The 22,465-nt window shown below is 38.8% G+C and overlaps 1 protein-coding gene across 1 annotated transcript; it reads right to left on the bottom strand.

Annotated features, from left to right (window-relative positions):
• Window positions 1-376: 376 nt before the first annotated feature.
• MTR (5-methyltetrahydrofolate-homocysteine methyltransferase) lies at window positions 377-21,905 on the bottom strand (the record flags this gene model as incomplete). The annotated part of the gene is made up of 13 exons (XM_010178174.1): window positions 377-512; window positions 644-756; window positions 1,953-2,145; window positions 4,286-4,486; window positions 7,012-7,208; window positions 7,911-8,066; window positions 9,268-9,343; window positions 10,544-10,642; window positions 11,757-11,838; window positions 14,733-14,853; window positions 15,675-15,742; window positions 17,741-17,841; window positions 21,798-21,905. Coding segments are annotated over 13 exons (1,602 nt in total), but the record flags the coding sequence as incomplete, so codon positions are not given.
• Window positions 21,906-22,465: the final 560 nt, after the last annotated feature.

The raw sequence follows: 22,465 nt of genomic DNA, 5'->3' as shown, positions 1-22,465 counted from the left end.
CTGTACCTGGACTTGCCAAAACACATTAAAATAACAGCAGTTTTGTTCTACATATATCCACAGCCAATGGGATAGAAATTCTTCCCCCTGATTGCAAAGCTTTCCAGAGGACAGGAGGGCTTTGCAGCTTCCACATCTCACCCTATATCTAGGTGCTCAGCTAGAGTATTTGTGCAAGAAAGAAGAATAAATAAAAGCATATTGCTATGACTAAGAGATCTGCAATGCATTCATGGTCCCAAGCCAAGAGCACGGAGCACATTTGAAATATAAGTTCCTTGATCAAAAATTAAAAACAATCAGACAACCTAGTGGGATGGATGAAAGAAAGCTGGTTTCACCAGGAAGGATTTTCTTGTTGGATTTTCTTGTTCCTTCTGGCAAACAGACCATCAAAAGAAAACGGTCACCCTCAAGTGTAACAGTTATTCAGTATCATATCCCAAAATGGGTCCCAGCCATTTCTCCACCTCTGCTATAGACAAATTTTTTCTCCGTGCATAATCTTCAACCTGCAAAGAGACCACAAAACATCATGAAGATTTGGAAACTCCAGCTTTTGCTGTTTAGAAAATTTTTTTAACATCTGCTCACAGGTGTTTTTGAATGCTGTAACACTATCAGAACAGACAGTCCAAGTTACCTGATCTTTACATATCTTGCCAACAGCAAAATATTTGGATTTGGGACTGGAAAAGTAGAGGCCAGAAACTGCAGAAGCAGGTATCATCGCTAGTGATTCAGTTAAACCAATTCCTGGAAAAGAGAATGAAATTTTTCTTATTCTCTGAATTGACAGTAAGCATAAATTCAGAGCCTTTTTTTGTTGGGTAGCGTCAGGCAAACTCAAAAACCAAGAAGCTTTCAGATAAACTAGAAACAAAACTATTTTCTACTTCTTATCTATTAAAAAAATACACATAGCTTTATATATATTACAGACCTTCATTACAGTATTACTATAGAATAAATGTACAGTTTAAAGGAAAAAACTTAGACATTTTTGCAAATGAAATGGGTAACTAGAAGTTCTGAAACACAGGAGGGTATTTTTGAAATTGTGGAAGCAGCAGTGAAATGTCTGACATGTAAAATATCACAGAATCACAGGGGTTGGAAGGGACCTCGGGAGATCATCTAGTCCAACCCCCCTGCCAAAGCAGGTACATCTAGAGCAGGTTGCACAGGAAAGCATCCAGGCGGGTTTTGAACATCTCCAGAGAAGGAAATTCCACAACCTCTCTGGGCAGCCTCTTCCAGTGCTCCGTCACCCTCACAGTAAAGAAATTTTTCCTCATCTTCAGAGGGAACTTCCTGTGTTCCAATCTGTGCCCATTGCCCCTTGTTCTGTTGCTGGGCACCACTGAAAAGAATCTGGCCCCATTTTCTCGACACCCACCCTTTACATATTTATAAACATTGACAAGATGCCCTCTCAGTCTTCTCTTCTCCAGGCTAAACAGACCCAAGTCTCTCAGCCATTCCTCATACAAGAGATGCTTCAGTCCCCTAATCATCTTCGTAAAATCAGAGGAAATGGAAATTCATTCCTTTTTTTAAAAGTTACCATCTCAAGGTTTCAGTGGACCAGGAAACATGCTGCTGAATTGGCTTCTTCCCTGTTTGTATCTGGAATGTCTTCTTGCAACCATAAGGATGTTAGAATTTTTCTCTGTGCAACAGAACCCTGTTTGCATGCAATCTGCTAATTAGGGACACAACTCCTTCACCAAAAGCACTGACAGTATTTTTCAAATTCTTCCTTGAATGAGGCAAAATAAAAATGGCAATGAAAAGAGGAAGACAGCAATTCCCAGAACCACTTCAGTTTTGGTTTGGTTTGGGTTTTTTTTAAGTACCTCTGCACCACCCAGTTCACTGTTTTGTTGACATTTCAGTCTTTCATTCGCGTAAAACCACTTTAAGAATCTTAGTAAAGCAGACAGAGGTACCTGTTGTTTCCTCAATGCTTGCAAGTTTCCACATGGTGAGTTTTTCTGTGTGGTCAGGCTGGCTTGGATATCCAGGGGCAGGGCGAATTCCCTCATATTTAATTCTGCGTAGGTCAGAGAGATCGAGCTGCTCTGTACTACAGTAAGCCCAGAATTCCCTTCGAACCCTTTCGTGGAGCTCCTCAGCAAATGCCTTGGAAAAAAGTGCAAAGATACTTTTTTTTCATTTGTGCAGACTGATGCAAAAGCTATTTGATAAGACAAACAATGATAGAGAGTTTCTCCCCATTCCCATTTTAATTTTCAAGGGAGCTCTTATCATGGGTGAGAAATTTGCTAGCATTAAAATTTACATACGATACTTATTTTACTAATTCAAGTATTTTATTTTATTTCCCTTAATGGGAGACAGTGGGTTTTTTTGGTTGTCCTGCTTTAAAATCCTACATCTTGAAGAGGTAAAGATGGAGACAAGTAACTGGAAAAAGATGAAGTTCATTAGCCTATGGTAGCCACACAGCATTGTAGTACTGATGGCGTTAGGTCTTGACTATCTGGGCATCTCATCCAGGTCTAGCTATGGAAGGCCACATCATTCTTGTATCCATGCTAGTGTCAGATGTCAGTGCCACTGCTCTTTTTAGCAGAGGACCTCTCTTCTAGCTGAAAGTGGGCAACAGCTTTTCTTAACTGCTCTCACAGCTTGTGCTGTTTTGCCAGCAATGGTTGCCTTCAGGAGAAATTTCTACTTCAGTATCTTTAGATGGCATCTAATTTCTAAAACTATGTTACAGCTTGAAATGCACAACTAGAGCTGACCCCATCTGCATTGCACCAAAGTTGCTGTAAATTGGTTAAATTAGGTGTAAGCATGGAGGCAGGCAGATGGGGGTAGAGGGGTAGGAGGGAAGGGATGGCAATTTCTAAACCGCTTCAGTTAAGAGCTTTAAGAGCAGTTCTGTCTAAGCCTAAGACAAGTTGAGTCAAAAGACTTGTACCCTGGATACATCTGCATGGTCACCACTAAAGTAGAAGGCATATCTGCAGTTCAATAATATAGCTGGTGGGTGTGTTGGGTTTGTGTATGGGGAGGTCGTTTTTGGTAGTGGGGGAAGGGGCTATAGTGATGGCCCCTGTGAGAAGCTTCATGAAGCTCCCCTGGCTCCAAGGTGGACCCACCTCCAGCCCAGGCTAAGCCAATGAGCCATAGGGAAACACCTCTTAGAATCCATATTTCTGAGGGGAAGAACCAGTTTGGAAAGAGAGAAGAGACCACTGTTTTGAACAAAAGAAGACTATCATTGACATGAGGAAAGAGGAGTGGAGGAGTCAGAGAACCTTAGACACCCAGACCAGCATGGAGAAGAGTGGCAGGAAGTAAATGGAGGCCCCTACTGCCCATGGAGGTTCAACAGCAGAGCAGATGCCCACATGTAAGCCATGGAGGAGTCCACACTGAAGCAGGATGCTGTGCCCGAGGGCAGTTGTGACTACATGGAAAGCTCATGATGAGCAATAAGACCCCAGAGACGCTCAATGTCAGAGCAGGGGGAGGACGTGCACTGGATTGGAGATCCATCTGCAGCCTGTGGAGGTCCCCATTCTGGAGCTGGGAGCTGTGCCCAAAGAGGTCCATGACTCCACACACTTTGTTCCTGAACTCTTTTAGCGTGTGGGAGGGACCTCATACATAGACAAACTGACTGTAACCCCCATTCCCTGTCCCCTGTGCCGCTGCAGGGAAGAAGGTAGAGAAATCGGGAGCAAAGTGATTTGAGCCCAGGAAGAAGGGAGGGGTGGGAGGAACGTGTTTTAAGATGCGATTGTTATGTCTCACTATCCTACTCTGATTGACTGGTAATGAATTAAATTGATTTTTCCTTCCCCAAGTCGAGTTTGTTTTGCTCATAACCATAATTGGTGAATAAGGCCTCCCTGTCCTCATTTCAACCCATGAGCCCTTTGTTGTGTTTCTCTCCCCATCTCACCACGTGAGGGGGGAGTGAGTGAAGGACCACACGGTCTTAGCTGTGGCTGAAACCACCAGTGTGTCACACCTGGGTCCAACACATGCTCATGGAGATAAAACAAGATTTAAAGAGTTCTTTTCAAACAGTCTTGTTTTAAAATCTACTAAATTCTACCAATCATCAAAATCCTCATAAAGAACTCAGAGATGCTTCTGCAGCTAGAAGTTACGGACAGGAGAGTTCACTTTCAGATTTAATGCAGAGCATACATTAGAGCAACAGTTTAAGTTGCTCTAATGCAACCTGTCAAACAAATCTAGTACACAGAAAATTTGCAAGGAAACACATGATAAAACCTCATACCTCTGCCAAACGATCACCAAGAGCCTTCACCATTATGATGTTATAATCATCATCCTGTTTCCTGAATTCATTGCATAACTCATCCACACCAAAGCAGGCCACAGCAAACAGGCCTAAGTAGTCACAAATGCCAGAGTCCAGTGGTGCAATGAAGTCAGACAGGCAGAAATATGGATCTGTGCAGGCAGAGTCCTTTTCAGCCTAAAGTAACAAAATCAATGCAGTAAATCAGAACATTTAAAAAATATATTACATATTGCTGCACTATTAATCTAAAGACCAGTATTTTTAAGACTAAAGGGCTTAAAGCACTTCTGACAAACACCTAACCAGTCTTTGAGCAACGACTGCTTTCTTGTACGTGAATTAGAAGAAAAACACCTCTAACGCTGAGGGTGTTCAGATCACAGAACAACATGTCAAAGGAGAGAGATGCTGTGCTGAACACTGAGAGAAATGTTTTGCTTCTATTCACAGCTAGTAAGATTTACCAGCTTATTTTGCAGGCAAGTTATTACAAAATAAGGAACACTCTTGTACCAACCACTGTGTAAGAGGAGGAATTTTCCAGCTTTAGCACTCAGGCACCACTTTTGTTACTAAAACTGATGGTTGATAGTTTGCATCCTAGTTATGCAAGCTGCAGAATTCTCCAGCACCTCCCATTTTAGAATTGCTGTGAGACTTTATGAACTCGCCTAGTTTCTTATGCTACAAACCACCCGCTCAGTAATCCGACAAAACAGCACCCCAGGATGAAGGCTTACACTAGCCACAGGCAAGTACAAACAAAATGCATCTGTCATTACTGAAAAGCTGAATCCCAAACAAGGTGCAAGGGGGTTAACACAAATAGGAACTCTCCCACTCACTGGATCCTTTTTCAAAATGGAAGAAAGCGAATAGAAAGAGGTGACTGAACGCTGGCCGTAGCACCTAACAAGAAGTTCTACAGTTGTGCATCATATCAGCATATTCCTTATGGGAACATGACTGCTATTTAAAAAGTGCCACAGCTCTTGGAAATCTACCCAACTTACAGGGAGATAAGAATTATTTCATGGCTATCACTTGGCTGAAGATCCCTCTCTCAGCTTCCTTAACCTATGACAGTATTTAGCAATGCTTTCCACCCGCTCCCAACTGCAGTTTAAAAAAAATGAACAAAACACCCCACCCCCCTGAAAAACAAAGAAAAATGGTCAACTGTTTCCCTAGTTCCTATAACCTATGAGGTTACAGAAAGTACCACAAAACTGAAGAAATATTCTTTTTCCACACAGGTGAAATCTATGTTAACTTGAAGGTTCTTTTGTAATGATTACATTCCAAGTTAAATGCATCTCCAACATTTAGATTTATATCACATTCTTAATAGTGCCAATGTCACGGAGAGAACTCTGTGTACTGAAAGAAGCATTTTATATAACAAACAGGAGACAATTATTCTCTTCTACTTTGCTCTGATGAAACCTCTGCTGAATTACTACATACACCAGATTAAAACAGATGCACCTAAAATACGTAAGAGTCAAGAAGAACAGTACCCACAAGAGCACAGTTTCATGGCCTTAACCTCTGAGAAAAGCCTGAATAAATATGGAATACACAAAATAAAAGACTAAGGAAAATAACAGTATTCCATTAGTAAAAATTATTACAAGAATAACATCAAATCAGATACTCTCCTTGGGAGAAACCTGGGAAAAGGCCAGGAAAAGAAACTGTAGTAAATTTGATTTACATGGGGTATCAGAATGTTTAACTAGGTAGTAAGGCCCTGGAACAGCCCTGCCTGAATGCTTGTGAGAACAGTTTATATAAACATCTGCCAGGGATTGTCAAGATACACTAGATCCATCTCCACACAACAGATAATCTGTTCCAGTTCCCTGGAACAGATAAACTTAAAGCCATGTATTTCTTAGTACAGTTCTGTGATACTGGCACAGGACTGTCCTCATAGAATATCATACTCCAGAAATTTAGATATTTGTTAAATTTGTTCCTGCCGTGTTTGATAACTCTGAATATTTGAACTATGAAGAAGCTGAGTCAGATGGCAAGGAAGAAGGAGAGGCAGAATACCTTGAAAACATTCAATTTATCAAAATAAAAGCAAATCCAAGTAAGCATGATTCAAGCATGAATACGTAAAATAACGACTCTCTCAATCAGAATTAGCAGCCAACTAACTCATTGCAAACTGCCTCTTCATATGGGGTATTTTTCATACAAATTAAGACTACCAAAAACACTTGAGCTTTATTTTCCAGGTATTTTAATTATAAGTGTTTTCAACCTTTAACACATTCAAGCAGAATCTCTCATATAAGGCAGAATCCAGGGATATTGCAGCATTAAGATTCATTAGGTTCTAATTTAGCACACAGAATCCATGTGATGAATTTATACAGCAGCCTTTAGGACATCTTAAATATTAAAATGAAGACAGAAAATGCACGTTGTATCTGAAGATGTCAAATATATAAAGCCTTTTGTACAATTACTACAATGCAAAATACTACAAATACTAAAATACAAATACCTGGGTCATCACTAACAAGACCTTGTTATTACTGAAAGAAATAGGAAGACAATGACTGCAGACAGATTACAACAACCATTTCCTGCACAGATTTTAACAGAGCACTTCTGTTACATTCTTGGAATTCAGAGAAAAAAAAAAAAAAGTAACTTCATTTAACAAATGTTCTGTCCTGTACCTGCTGCCTCAAGCCATAAAATTTTGCTATTGGTTCCGAAGATCCCACTGCCTCTTCTACAGCATATAAGTGGATATCATCTTGAACACTTTGAGCTGGCCAGAACCCAACCACACCTCTGGCTTGTAATTTCTTTTGGTTAATCAATGTTTTCAGTAGATTTTGAGCATCATTATAAACTCTCTTTGCTTCTTCACCTATCAAAAACAAAAGAGAACCCTTTATAAAAGGCCTGTTTTCACAACTGGCTAAATGGGTTTAAGATTTCCTGAAGATTGGTTCATTTTCCACACAATTCTCTGATGACTGCAACAATCTGTCAGCTACAGCAAACAGAGAGATAGCAGTGTGATTATGCCTACACAGCTATAAAAATATATATATTGGAAAAAAAAAAGTTTAAACCAGCATCATTCTAGTAGAGGCAGAGGACACAAAATAAAATGTGCAACAGAGAACGTGTATGCACCTACATTACCACAGTGCAGCAGATCCACAACACTGATCTCAGCATCACCCTTGCAGTTTCATCATGGATTTTAAGGCCTACTGAACAGTTTCAGAGGGAGACAGAGCCCTGTTGCCATCTTCACCCACAATGGGGACACACATATATAAAGTGCTCTGCTGCTATTTTCTGCCATTAAAATACCTCCCTGTGTTTTAGCAGGTGAATTCTAAGTAAGGTGATTAAGCATTTTTTCCCGTTTATTTTTCAGCCTCCCATGCCAACACCTGGTTCACTAAGCGTTGCTTTAAACAGATTATTTCAGTGACACTAGGTTTCCACATATTTTCACTATTCCTATGTATTTCAAAACATTCAGAATCTTAAGGCAGCAAGGCAGGTCTGTTAGGATTATGTACGTAAAGTAAATAAATGCAATTTCAATACTCACCTACAGTTTTATCATTAAAGATTTTAGGGAAACCCCGGTTGGGATACTTTCCCCTAAGTTGCCAGACATCAAAGAAAGGCTTCCAGTCAATGTAGTCTACCAGCCTCTTCAGGTCATAATCTTCAAAGACTTTTGTGCCAATGAATTTTGGTTTAACTGGAGGAATCAGAAGTACCATTTGACACGATGAAAATAATTTAATAATGCTCTTATAGGCGGAGCATAATTGATGCTCACCAGCCTCCACCACTGCAAATGACCTCTTCTAAAGTAATTGTCTTAGAATTCTCACCGTCATATTGTTCCTAAGTCATACCATACTCTACAGTTACAAGGTGATTACAAAAAAGCATAAAAGGCATATAAAGGTGAAAGAGAAAATTTAAGGCCTTTTGTTCTTTCATATAAATCAACATTTATTAGCTGTTGGACTTCTGAACTCATTTAATCGGCCAAAATTTTGGCCAAAACAGAAGACCAAAAAAATCTATGTAACTTACCAATACCTAAGATATTTTATGGGCATATACCTTTCATATTTACAAATCCTGCTTTCTATACACAGACATATTACATGCTATGGTATCGTGGAACAGCTCTGTAAATTAATATGTAAGTCAAAAAGACTTTTGCAACCACCTCACACTTGTTCAGATGCATGTGTGCAAGTGAAAAAAGCGAGATGGATCTATGTTATGATATAGCCACAAGCTTTGCCCTTGTTCTGTCTGTGCTGTTCAATACTTTACACAACCTTTATTAAGATGAGCTATTGAAAACTAACAAAATCTTGTTGAGTCATGTAAATGAAATGACAGAAAGCAGTGAAGTGTTAATGTTGCAGGATGCAATGTCTTGTGGAATGCTGTTTATACTTCTAGTCTCTAATTAAAAAAAAAAAAATCAAAACTAACTTGTACAGAAACTGATGAGGAAAGGGTAGGTAAAAGTGTAAGGAGGAATTTAATATAAATGCCATGTCACAAAGTATGTTCCCTAAATATGGTATAGTAAGCTTTGCAATATAATGAGCCAGTCTGACACTATTTTGCAAAGCAGGCATTAGACATATCTTTGATTATACAGTGTATGGGTAAACTCATTGTTTCAGGATTTTTTTTTTTTTCAATTTATTTAATAACTATTTTTTAAATATACTGTGAAAAATATAAAGCAGAAACAAGGTGCTCAAATTTCTGAAAAAAACCCAACCAACTAAATAACTAAATAAATAAAATCTCTGCTCAGACAGACACCAATTTGTTACAGTACCATATCCTGAAGTTTAATGATGCATAATCTAACTAAAAAATATATAAAATAAAATAAAGAAAAGATACAGCAACAACAAACTGACCTGGTTTATCGCCTGATAACCAGTCATTATGAAAACCTTTTCTTCTAGCTTGCTGTAGAGATAAGTATCTTCTTTCCTGTATGGACATAAAGGTTAATTTCACAAAACCACCCATCTCTCAGACAGATAAACTGTTAACTGCTGACTTAGTGGTAGATTTTTACTCAAAATGCTCTTTGGAGCAAATCTGACAACAGACAACTACTCCCAGTTCACAACTGTAAAGTAAGATTACATTACAACCATGCCATTATTTTCCTGTATACTTCTAATGAAACTGGCCTACAAGATTTCTAGTTCCTCTGAATTACACCAGAAGTTCCCTTATTACTTCAAATTACATGAAAATATAGGTACAGCAGGATATTCTCCTCTTGCTTGTGAAAAGCTTAGGATTGCCACCACCAGTACCTGCAGCATGCTGCTGGACACATTACTGGCTCTTCTGAAAGGCACAGGAAATTTATAGCAACTCCAGTAAGGCCCATTAGTTTACTGCTGACCTCTGCTTAAAAGAGAGTGCTGCACTCGCTGATCTCAGCTTAGTGGATGGATTCCCTGTGCAAAGGTGGTCTTAAACTTGGTCAAGCCAAATGTCCTCAGCAGGAGGCCTCAAGCATTATCTTTCTTTAACAAGAGACCAGGCGAGATGATTTCAGCTTGTTTCTGTGTTTAGGTTTATTTACAAAGACAGCCCAGAGAAGTCACATATTATTTGTTTCCTATTTGCACAGTCCACCTCCACATTTCATTGCTTCCTGCTATTTACTTTCCTAAAATGGCAGCCTCAGCTCTCTCTCTACTTTGAGACTGCTCAGATCGCTATCCTAAACACTATGAACACATCAGGAAAGCATGCTGGTGTAAAGTAGAGTGTAGCTTAGTACTAGCAAAAGCAACCAGTGGCATTTTAGTTACCCCAGGGTAACTCCCTGTTTCCAGCTACTGCTCCAGGAGAGCACAGCTCCCCTGTAAGTTGGTTAAGCTGACATGACTGCCAGCTCCATGGAGATGTCCTAGATACCACTGATTGCCCACTGAGGACAACCAAGAATTTGCCAAGCATGTGTTAGACTCATGCAGAATCTTCCCTTATAGGTTAGAAAACGTGATTTCATAAGCACTTCTGGAAGTTTTCCATCAGTTCTACTGCATGTTTTAAATCAGCACAGATATAACTGAAGGCCTTCATAAGAAGCTGAACGTGAGAGTTAGTAATGAGGCAAGTACTAACCACTTCAAACAAGAAAAGAATCTAAAGCAATTATATTTTTACCTTGAGAGACTCATAGTGTTCTTGTCTAATTTCTTCATATTCCTCTAATATTTCTTCAAAGAAATCATCCTTTACACTTTCATCTAAGAGCTGGGAGCACTAAAAAAAGTAAGAGAAAGCACTAAGCACTGTAACATACTATAGCAAGGACAAAGTATGAACTTCAGACTAAGCTATCTGTTTTCAAACTCTCATTTCTAATTACGCTTCACAGAATCACAGAATGTCAGGGATTGGAAAGGACCTCGAAATATCATCTAGTCCAATCCCCCTGCCGGAGCAGGAACCTAAATGAGATCACACAGGAAGGCATCCAGGCAGGTCTTGAATGTCTCCAGAAAAGGAGATTCCACACCCTCCCTGGGCAGCCTGTTCCAGTGCTCTGTTACCCTCACTGTAAAGAAGTTTCTTCTCAAGTTTAAGTGGAACCTCCTGTGTTCCAGCTCACACCCACTGCCCCTTGTCCTACCATTGGGCATCACTGAGAAGAGCCTGGCCCCATCCTCATGACATTCACCCTTAACATATTTATAAACATTAATAAGGTCACCCCTCAACTTGACAACACTAAACTAGGTCTTACCACCGATGTGTAAGCTAGGTTCAAAACATTTCAGAATATGATTATCACTGAGAGCACTGCCCTGCTACACAGGTGATATCAGCACAGTCAAGTCTGGCTCCGGAAATACCTGACAGAAGAATACTCCAGGCCTTTAGAGACTGAATAGTCGTAGAAACACCACATGGCTTGGATACTTCTTTCCAGCCAGTATTTGCCAGCTAAGACTACCCATTTGTCTGACAGAGAGAGCATCCAGCCCAGAAAACCCCAGCCAAACGTTTCATAGTACTAATGTTGCCATATGCCTAACTTCAGAAATGTACCCAAAACAGAGCAGATCACATCTAACCCCATTGCTCTTCACTGTAAAACACCTCAAAAAGTCAGGGACTCAGAATGAATCATGTCACCCTCATGAGAGAAATGGATATTTCAATATCCAGTGACAAGAACTGACCCAAGTCAGATGAGATAACCACACAGCAGCAAAAAATAACTGAAGCAACAGTAGTTTAGAAACTGGTCTCTGTTGTGCCTATTCAGTCCTTTGTTATAATATATTAAGCCTTGGAGGAAAGGATAAGAGGCACAACAGAAAAACAGGGCATATATTTCTGCATGGATGAGAAACTGTAATTTAAAACTTACAACCACAACACTCTTGGATGCATCCAGGACATGAATTACAGGTGCGCTATATCGTGGGGCAATTTTAACAGCGGTGTGTGTTCTTAAATGGAAAAGAGAGAGATCATTTCATAACTGAAACAACAACCCCCCACACAAAAACACCAGACAAAACCCCCAGTGAAATATATCCTGACTAAATGCATAGACCAGAACTTCAAAAGAAGAAAGTAATTCATCCATTTGCTATGCATGATTAAACACAGATTTTAATAATAGGTATATAAACACTTTCCTTCAAAAAGTATCAGAATGCTTCATAAATAATGTGCCAGCTCACATTCCCCCACTGTCTTACCAGCTGACTGAAAATCAGCAACTCATTAGACTGAGTCTCCGAAAATTTCAGTGAGAACATTCCAAACTAAGCCTACCAAAAAAAAATCTCAATTTTTTCTTAATCCTTTTTGCTCATCATCTATTTTTCCCTCCCACGTGCTGGCTTCTGAGTCTGTGGATTAGCATTAACATATCTCAGTGATGATTATTCCATTTCTACAATGCTCTACTTCAAAACTGGAAGCACAAGCTTTCTACTCACCTGAAGAAGGAATTATGACTGGTCAATAAATACTACAAACACATCTGCTTGGTCAGTCAAGTCATTCACATAAAAACCTCCCAATTCATTCAATTATTTAGCATTTACTCATATTCCAGTCCCCATTGAAATATTTCAGCACATAATTCTACATTATAGTACTTAGTTGATCAGATTAAAGTTTGGAGTCCTAAAACGATGCCTAAGCTATCACATGCAATGCAGTTGGCTACCCCCATTTCTTCGAGTCCTGTCAAACTGTGCAAGCAAGCGCAGGAACAAAAGACCTTGCAGGCCATGGCTCAGTTTGCTTTCTTGAATGCTATGGTCAAACACCATTTTTAAAATTAATTTAAATCAGAACCCAGGAAGCAATCTTCCATAGCAAAGATAAGATCTCCTTTTTCCTCAGGTTCTGTCAAATATTTAAAGCCCCCAGTCAGGGAGGTTACTGATGACTGTGCAACACAGTTGTGTAACCAACTGTCCAGGATCTTCCTTATTTGTTTCTAGGCAATGCACTTTTGATCTTGGCAGCTCTATTTTTTTAGAAACAGATAACAGTATCTTCTATTTTGATAGGAACTAAGCCATGATCCTACAACAGCACTGTATCAATTTCTATATTTTTTTAAAATACACATTACAACACAAAACTGTCACCATTATTTGTCAGCATCTGAATTTACCAGAACAGTATAGTACGAGTGTAAACATCACTGTTGTAAGTTATGAAGAAACTCTATTATGTAGACTCTGTAGGCAAAAACCAGCCTCTCTCTCTCTTTCAAAATAACCTCACTTTCCACCCTTCCAAGTACTTATGGTCTCCTTATTCCAGATAAGGATGTCTACTTATTACAGAGAAAAAGTGCAGATCATTCTTTATTAGCAACCTCTGACATGTACACAACCTTCCAGAATGCACACATAAGGTCAGTCTTCAGACTGTGAAAGTAAAATTAAATATATATTACCATTCCAGTCTTCCATAAAGAATATGTTTGACATACATTTTATAGAAATTGTATGCGTCTGGGCGTATGAATAAGTATATATTTATATACAGTTCACATGAATAAAATTATTATTTATGTATACAAAATTATATATATAATCTTCAATAATTTCCGTATTCAAGGATAAAATTAGTGCTGCCTTGCTGTTGGCTACATTCATGTCTGTGAATAAATTCTAACAAAATTGTGTGATGCTAGTTATTTGACACCAATTACTATGCCAAAATGCCCTGTGTACAAGCACTAAAAAGATCTGAAGAAAGGGGTCTCCTAAGATCTCCACTTAGAAAAAAGCCCTTTTTTTTTTTTTCCTTTTTCTTTTTTTTAAGAAAAAACCCTCCATGTTTGTTCTCAGTATCAAAGCCATAGGAAGAGAGACTCACATGGAGACAAAGGATACACTTAACCTTGCATTATAACTACAGGACCAATAATGACACGTAGTGATCCTACTCTTCACTGTCTGTCAAATTATGGGACAATTTGCTAAGGTCAAAAATACAGAATACACTGAGCTAATGGTTCAGCTGGAATATGTGCTGCTCTGATAAAGAAAGCAACACCGCTAACAGCTTCTAGTTATGCAAGAAATGACCTCTGCAGTCGTCTAAGCTGTCATCTACTCAAACATATTGTACACAAACCAGTTAGCAAAGTGTGTGTGTGTGACCCAAGGCCGTTACACATGCCTAAACCACTTTTGTGGTAATGTTAATACTAGGTGTCAGTGAGCTGTCAACACTGGTCTTCAGGACATCATACTGGCTGTATGATTTCATCTGAACAGATCTTAGAGAATAGAAAAGCTCAGTCTATCAAAAGCAAAATGGTAACTACTTCGAGGCAAGCAGCTAGAATTTATCCCCTATCCGCCTGCTTGAACAGGACTGGGGTCTCAACTCAATCAGAACAGTGCTGAACAGTGATCCAAGGAAAATACATTGACTTTCTTAAGTGAATATTATCATTTCTAGTCTCAAAAATCTTGCATTTTCAGTATGCCTTGGTGAACCAAAACAGATAATTCAATCTCTTAGAACAAAATAACTGTATTCATATGCATATGTGCAAAAACTTTTCGAAGGAAATATAATAAGAAGGAAATATAATACTTCCACATACAATATACACCTGCAAAATACGTTACACTCGCAAAAATGAAATGTTTAAGATGTCTATTATTTGTTGTGTCCCAATTACATTTTACCTCTATATTCTAGGACTTACGATGTCAGACATGCAATCTTAAGTAAATACATATCAGTATGTGTGTTGGGGCAAAATGAGGGCAAGAGAGAAATGGCTATAAATTTTCTTTTTCCCTGGTTAACACTATTTTCATACACATTCCCCATCTTCCCAGCTGAGATATCTTACTTAGAAGTAGTTGCTCCTCCAATCAGCAAAGGAATCTTTATTGCCAATCTCTCCATTTCCTTGGCGACAAAAATCATTTCATCCAAAGAAGGGGTGATGAGACCAGATAGGCCAATTATATCTATTGCAAATTTACAAACACATATACAAAAGGTTTAGCAAATCCACTCTAGAAAGACACAGAAATTATTACAGAAAGTATTTATTTCACACATCAGATATCTTTATGTGTTGGGTAGAAAAGAGTGAGATAAAAAACAGGGTAGTTGCTAGTCTAGAAGCAAGGTTTGACCTAATTAGAAAATGAAAGCTTCCAAGAATGAAAGTGATTCCAAATCCCCAGTTTAGGATATTTCTCAAACAGTCTTCACAGCTGCTGAATACCTACTGCTCCAGTTTCAGCAATAAACCTACAGTACTTCTGATTAGCAAGCTTCAAACCTCAAAAGTTTGGCACCAAAGAGGGAAATAAGACAAAATAATTATAAGCTCTGCTCTGAGGCATAGCAAACACTTTTGAATTTCACCACCTATGTTCCACACAATTCATCTTTTCCAAGATGCAATAGACTGTTTCAAAGCAACTGTAACTTGTTTCAGAAAGTTCATTATTTATTAGAACAATCCATTCCTGATTTCATACTCAACTGATCTGGCAGGCTTAATGCCGAGTTCTTTTACTGATTTAAGACCCAACACAAAGTTATGTAACCTTCCCAACTCTCTATTTATCCACCTGTAAAACAAATACTAAACCATGTCTCTGAGTTGTCCTTTTGCCAAACACTAAATAATTATTATTCTTAACGCAAAAGTTCTGATGTATCTGAAGACAGTTTGACCAAACCATAGACAGCATAGGAATGCAATGAGTAGCAATAAAAAATGCAAGTGGGGTTTAAAATCAAACAATTCAGGAGTACTAATGAAATCTCTCTATACCTGCTTTGTTCTCAACAGCAGCTCTCAGTATTTTATCACACGGAGTCATGACTCCTAAATCAATAACTCTGTGAAAAGAAACAAGATGACACAAGATTCTTTAAAAAAGAGGTCAAATTTCTGCTGAAGGGCTAATACATTGTTCTTACTGTAAATTACTGGCCTAAAATTGAAGTTAAAATTGAGATTTTTTTGTTTGTTTGTTTCTTTCAAGACTTCTCTTGGGAATTTTAATATAGGAAATACCTCTGAGCCTGACAAAATTTTCAATATAACAGAGGTCCAGATGATACAGTAGATAAGAAAAGTCAAGTGTAAAAGCCTTTAAAAAAAAAAAAGTCTTTTTTTTGAGATTGTATTGTGTCTGGTTGAGATGGAGTTAATTTTCCTCATAGCAGCTGGTATGGTGCTGTGTTTCAGATTTGTGATCAAAACAATGCTGATAGTACACTAATGTTTTAACTATTGACGAACAGTGCTTGTCTAGCATCAAGGCCATCTCTGTTTCTCACTATAAGCCCTCAGGGAATAGACTGGGGGGATACACACGAGGTTAGGAGTCACAACCAGGCAGATGACCCAAACTAACCAAAGAAATACTCCATGGCATATGATGTTATCCTCAGCAGTAAAAAGGGAGAGGCAGGGGTTTAGCAGGGGTTTGCCATCTTTTGCTCAGGAACTGGGCTAGGCATCAGTCTACCCATGGGAGGTGGTGAGTGATTGCCTTTGCATCACTTGTTTTGGTTTTTCTTTCTCTCTTCTTCCACTTCTCCTTCACTTATTACACATTCTTAATCTCCACTTACTATTTTTCTTACTTTTATTCTTTCTTTCCCCTTTCCCCATCCCACTGAGGCTGACTGGGTGGAAGTGAGGGTTAACCAACAGCAGGGGCATTTCTGAAGTTATTTGGACAATATGAAAAGGTTTTGTGGACATATTTTATGTCAAGAACAAAAGATGATTCACATCAAGGTTTTTTTATCTTATTAAAGCATACATTTTATGAAATGAGACACTGCACTCCCTTTGCTAGTATTTTATTCCTATTGACCCTAGCCACTGCCAAGGTTTTAATTTTTTTCAAGTAAGCCACCCCAGCCTGCTGGCTTCATTCATCCTCACTCATACTCAGGGTAACAGAAAACAATATGGGTTCAGTTCAGTAAGTCTAAATAAAGCTCCAGAAACTAATCAACAGAATCTCAAGAGAATGAAATGGAATATACTGCACACACACAGTATTGCTACTGGTCTCAACCCTTTGTGTTTTAAAATAAAGAGATCATTTTGGCTCTTTTTAGACCAAATTACAGCCTCAAGTCAAAAACAAAACTAAAGGAATGAACGGTAGGAGAGAGTTCCAAAGCAGATTCAGTTTTGAGCAACATTTGACAGACACTTGATAAAAGGCTCTGATGGAAACAGGACCATTCATTCCAAGACTGTTGCCAGCCTTGCTGCATGTACATAGGCCTTGAAAGAGCTGACTTTTCTTGAAGTATTTTCTTTTGAAGCTCAGAAACAGGATGAGAATCATATCTCTTATTTAACAAAAACACACACCAGCAAGTTTTTAAAACCTCATAGTTAACAAACAGCTTGTAAACCTTACTAAAACATTCATTCGAATCTTACAAGACTTCCTTTTTCCCCAACACAACACACAACCCATACATAGCCTTGCCTACTACAATTGTTGTATCTGATTTTTTCAGACATTATACTTATATGTTTAAGACATTAGGCTTATAATATTTAATTAATATAAAACAAATACAAAAATTGACGCTCTCATGTACATTTCAGTTGCTGTTAACCTGTATTCACCTCAGATACCAATTTATTAGGAAAAAGGCATTAAAGAGGAGGCTATACTCCCTCTTGCCTCCCCGTTAGTAATAGCTGGTATGATCGGTGTTCCCAACCACAACTTGGGGAACAGAGGACAGTTCCCAAGGAATGCCCACCTCTGTTACCACCACAGCTGCAATGAGCCTAATATATTAATTAGCTAGCCTTTTACAGTTCTGTTCCCACCTACCTAATGTTAGTCCTTTTACCTGAAGTTGTTGCAGCCCAGAACGACTCCCACAATGTTCTTGCCAATATCATGTACGTCTCCTTTCACGGTTGCTAGTACTATTGTACCATGATAAGGATCCTGAAAGGTGAAAGGGTTAAATTGCTCAGAAACCTCAGTATGTTTGCACAGATCCTTCATCCTAATCCATGACCAAGACTCCTATTGTAGTACAAAAAATTGCAAAGCATAGTAGGGGTAACATGGACAACATTAAAAACTTTTTTAAAAGATCCAGTTAATAAAAACTTGCACAAGAATTATTCTTGCAAATTGTGTGCATGTTATTCAGAAATCCGAGTTTAAAAAAACAAAATAGCAGATAAAAAATTTCAGATCTGGATAACACTTTGTGCAGTGTAATAGCTGAACTCCTAGGGTACTTCTGCTCCAAATAAAAACCTCACCAATTAAGAGTTCAAATAGATTAAATATTTAGAACAAACGGGTATGAGCATTCATAATTACATGCCTGTTTGTGCATCAAAAACAATTGTTCAATGCAATGCTGAGAAGAATGAGAGGAATTACCAAAACCAGAAGAGACTAAATTTTTTATGCAACATGAATAGCAAGGGAGACGTTTCAGTGCAGTAATCAGGCTACTTCAGACTACCCAAGCTGAACAAACAGGCTGGAAAGAAGATCTCCTTGAAGAAGGGAAGTTGTACTGTCACAGACCGGTCCTAGGCTAGAGAGCATTCAGCCCTGACAAAGGGGTCCCACTGGGAGGGCAACGGTGGAACCTCCCGTAGCAATTCTCCACCATCGCCTTTGTGATACATTTTCAGCTGTATAATCAGCGTTGTCATCTGGAGCAGCTCCAGGCTGCCACAGCGCCACATCTGAGTCGGTGTTGGATCAGACACCAGTAACAGACTACTTGAATTGCACAGAATTTAAATAAAGTGGAAACCTGAGCATATTCTACATGAAACTACAAAATATTTTCATCCAGTATCTCACCTCCTTTGCAGATGGCAGAACTGGAGGATTAGATCCTTCTATGAAGCACGTTATATTTTTGAACAGTATCAAGTAGCTCTCTACTTCATGAACCTACATTGCCTTCTGTAGTTGCAATTTTCTAGGGGGAAAAAACTTTATATATTATCAAAGGTGATACTAGCATTTCCTAACACATCGGTTAAATAAAATCCCTGAGTCCCTACCAACGCTGCTGTTTACTAACATCTATCTAGGGGGAAAAAACTTTATATATTATCAAAAGTGATACTAGCATTTCCTAACACATCTGTTAAATAAAATCCCTGAGTCCCTCCCAACGCTGCTGTTTACTAACATCTCTTATCTCCCCAGTGCTCCTGTTTTACAGGAGACCCAGGAACAGAGGAGGCAAAACAGAGGTGTGTAAATGAGGCATCTCACTACATCTATTAAAAAAACTTAAGCTGAAAATATACTGTTGGAATGAGAAGAAGAGAAAATTGGGGAAGGAGATTAATCAGGGACTAGGGAAGAACAAAAAGTGCTGCCCACATGTATCATACTCAATAACTACTGATGATTTAACTAGTGATTTATATCCAAGGGAACAAAAAAAAACTTAAGCTGAAAATATACTGTTGGAATGAGAAGAAGAGAAAATTGGGGAAGGAGATTAATCAGGGACTAGGGAAGAACAAAAAGTGCTGCCCACATGTATCATACTCAATAACTACTGATGATTTAACTAGTGATTTATATCCAAGGGAACAAAAAAAAAAAAAAAAAAAAAAAAGATTTGCACATAAGAAAAAGGAAAACACGTGCAGGGCTGCAAACAACATGGGCCAGAGCACGTGCTATTTTAAATAGACCCTATTTAGGGCACACTGTGATTTCAGTTGTCTCAAGCAGGAGGTCCTCAAGTTCTGGGCACACATCCAAAGGGCTTCTTTTTTTTTTTAATCTTGATAGAGATCCACAGCCACAGCTATTTATCCTCAAATGTAACTATCAACGTTTTACATTTCCTGGCAGTCTGTGATTAAAACTGTCCTGGACGTTACAGTAGCCTGGGTGATATCAGAGGGATCAGCTAGCAGAGTCTGCAAACCATTTTCCTTCAAGTCAACATCTAACTCTGGAGACAGATGCAGCTCTTTTTTCCTCTCTCCTCAACTCTCTATACAGTTACAACTTTTTTTTTTTTCTTTTTTTTTTTTTTAAGAGGAAGGCACCACATCCCTTGCCCAGCAGAAGGTAGAGGAAGCAGGAGGACAGAAGGCCTACTTTTTCCCTCCTGCTCTCCTCAGCCACACAGAATATCTCACAATCTCTTCAGAGTGCTTGTTATATTTTTAAGAACCTCCCAAATTCCATTTAATTTCTTTTTAGCCAGATAATTAAGTGCCAGAGGGTTCACAGTAGATCCTAATGAAATGCTCATGGAAGCAATGGGCTAATGATTGTCACTGACTTCAGACAGCATCAGAACAAACCAGAAGGTACCAAATACCAGCATTATCATCTGAATTAAAATAAAAAAAGAACAGCATGAGCAGGAGAGAGATGACACATAGAAAGGTGACTCATGACAGCCAGAGAACAGATCTGCTTGAGACACTGGAGAGAAGACACCTTCTTCACATCCAGAAAGAGAATGGGAAGAGAGACTAGGCATTCTCCTTCTTCCATTAAGATTAGTCAGGTTTGATCACCAGGTCATTTTTTCTTTCTAAATTATTTGCTGTGTTCATTACATTTATGCTCAACAACCACACAACAGATCCACAGCAAATGGAAAAATACAGCCTAATAAGATTTCAAGGGAAGAATTAGGAGCCATTCAAAAATCCATAGAAGGGAAACCAAAGGAAATACGTAAATATCATTTTAGAGAAATTCTGCTATTCTTCCTTATTTTTATGTGTTAAATACCAGATTCTGATAATAGCTTTTGTCTTTGAGAGCTCATGAATACAAGGTAAGAGGTCCACAGGACTAAAGAAAAGTAAAGGTACACCAAACTTAAATCTGATAGACAACAACAAGAGAAGAAGAAAAATATTTTGAAACCAAAACTGCAAGCACCTATCATATTATAAACATAGTAGGCAACAGCAGACATGAGTATTTAAAAGGGGATTTTATCCAATTCATCTGAACTCTCTTTTCTACTGAATAGAATCCTGTCAGTATGGAGTAACAAGGGACATCCCATATCTTCATTTTCCAATGCTCCTATCACATATTCCATTAACCAAATTTGGAAGAAATTATTTCAAGTACATGCACAGGTAGTTGATAAAACTATTCTCAGGCATCACCAACTGTTGGCTGTAACACAGGAAACGCTATAAAGGAAAGGCCAACAAGGATCTGAAAATCATTGGATATTTTTAGTTGTATATATTTTATATATTACATAAAAAAGTTCTTCAGACACTGGTGAAAAAAACATACATGTGAAAAGACAACTATATTCAGACCCTGTTTTCATAAACACTTGTCCCCTGCAACTTGGTCATGGCTACACATGCAAAGAGCATACTATTCTATTATAAGAGGTCTCAAAGCTCAAAGTCATAATCTATGAAGAAAAAGGATGGAAGAATTTTGTTTGTTTAGCTGTTTGTAATGGTCAGACCTTGGGAAAAGGTAAAAGTTGAACAGAGAAACATGGTAACAGGCTTTGAACATGCAAAAAGAAGTTCCATAGTTCACTGAGGGCAGTAGTAGAAGCAAATGGCTAAATTTGCCATGACGTTAGAAGTACCATAAATAAATAACACTAGAATTACATGCCTACAAAAATACAAGAAAGAAGTAACACTGGTATGAAGGGCCTACAAAGGCCTATGGGAACCTTCAGGGAACTTGTGACAACAGCTTGGGCACACACCAAGCAGAGTTCCACGAAATCTGCACTTTATCAATTTCAGACCTTCTTCAAATGATGTCAAGACTCTCAGTTTCCTACAACTGCATCAACTCTCCAGCATGAAAGCTGAATAAATGTCACTAACAAAAAAGAATTTCAATTTTTGTCATGGCATGCTATAAAAGTTACAGCACAAAGGACTGTGTCTTGCCTCTTCCTCTGTGCCACCTCGTTCGGCTCTTCTTTCCTCTCTTTCTTTTTCCATATAGGGAATAAGGTGGCCAACTGCTTTCTTCATAACTCGAGCAGACTTTATCACCTGTACAGGTAAACAGAGGGGAGGAAAATAAACAATAAAGATCAGGTATAGGAGTAGCCTCAGATTTCTCACAGCTTTCCTTTATATCCAATCAAACAATAAACAAAACTTCATTTGCAACCCCAGATTCCAGCTTCGCAGAGCATTCTGTGGTAGGAGGTTGCTGGCCCTACTGGACTAGGGGTCTACACATCACAGAATCACAGAATCATAGGGGTTGGAAGGGACCTCTGGCGATCATCTAGTCCAACCCCCCTGACAAAGCAGGTTCCCTACATCAGGTTGCACAGGAAAGCGTCCAGGTGGGTTTTGAACATCTCCAGAGATGGAGACTCCACAACCTCTCTGGGCAGCCTGTCCCAGTGCTCTGTCACCCTCACAGTAAAGAGGTTTTTCCTTAAGTTTGTCTGGAACTTCCAGTGTTCCAGTTTTTGCCCATTGACCCTTGTCCTGTCACCAGCCACCATCGAAAAGAGCCCGGCCCCATCCATTTGGCCCCTGCACTTCAGGTATTTATAGACATTGATCAGATCCGCCCTCAGTCTTCTCTCTCCAGGCTG

This window comes from Antrostomus carolinensis, unplaced genomic scaffold, assembly GCF_000700745.2.
Source record: "Antrostomus carolinensis isolate BGI_N321 unplaced genomic scaffold, ASM70074v2 scaffold3651, whole genome shotgun sequence".
Lineage (NCBI taxonomy): Eukaryota > Metazoa > Chordata > Aves > Caprimulgiformes > Caprimulgidae > Antrostomus > Antrostomus carolinensis.
Note: the sequence above shows the minus strand (reverse complement) of the source record. Positions and strands in the feature narration are given on the sequence as shown.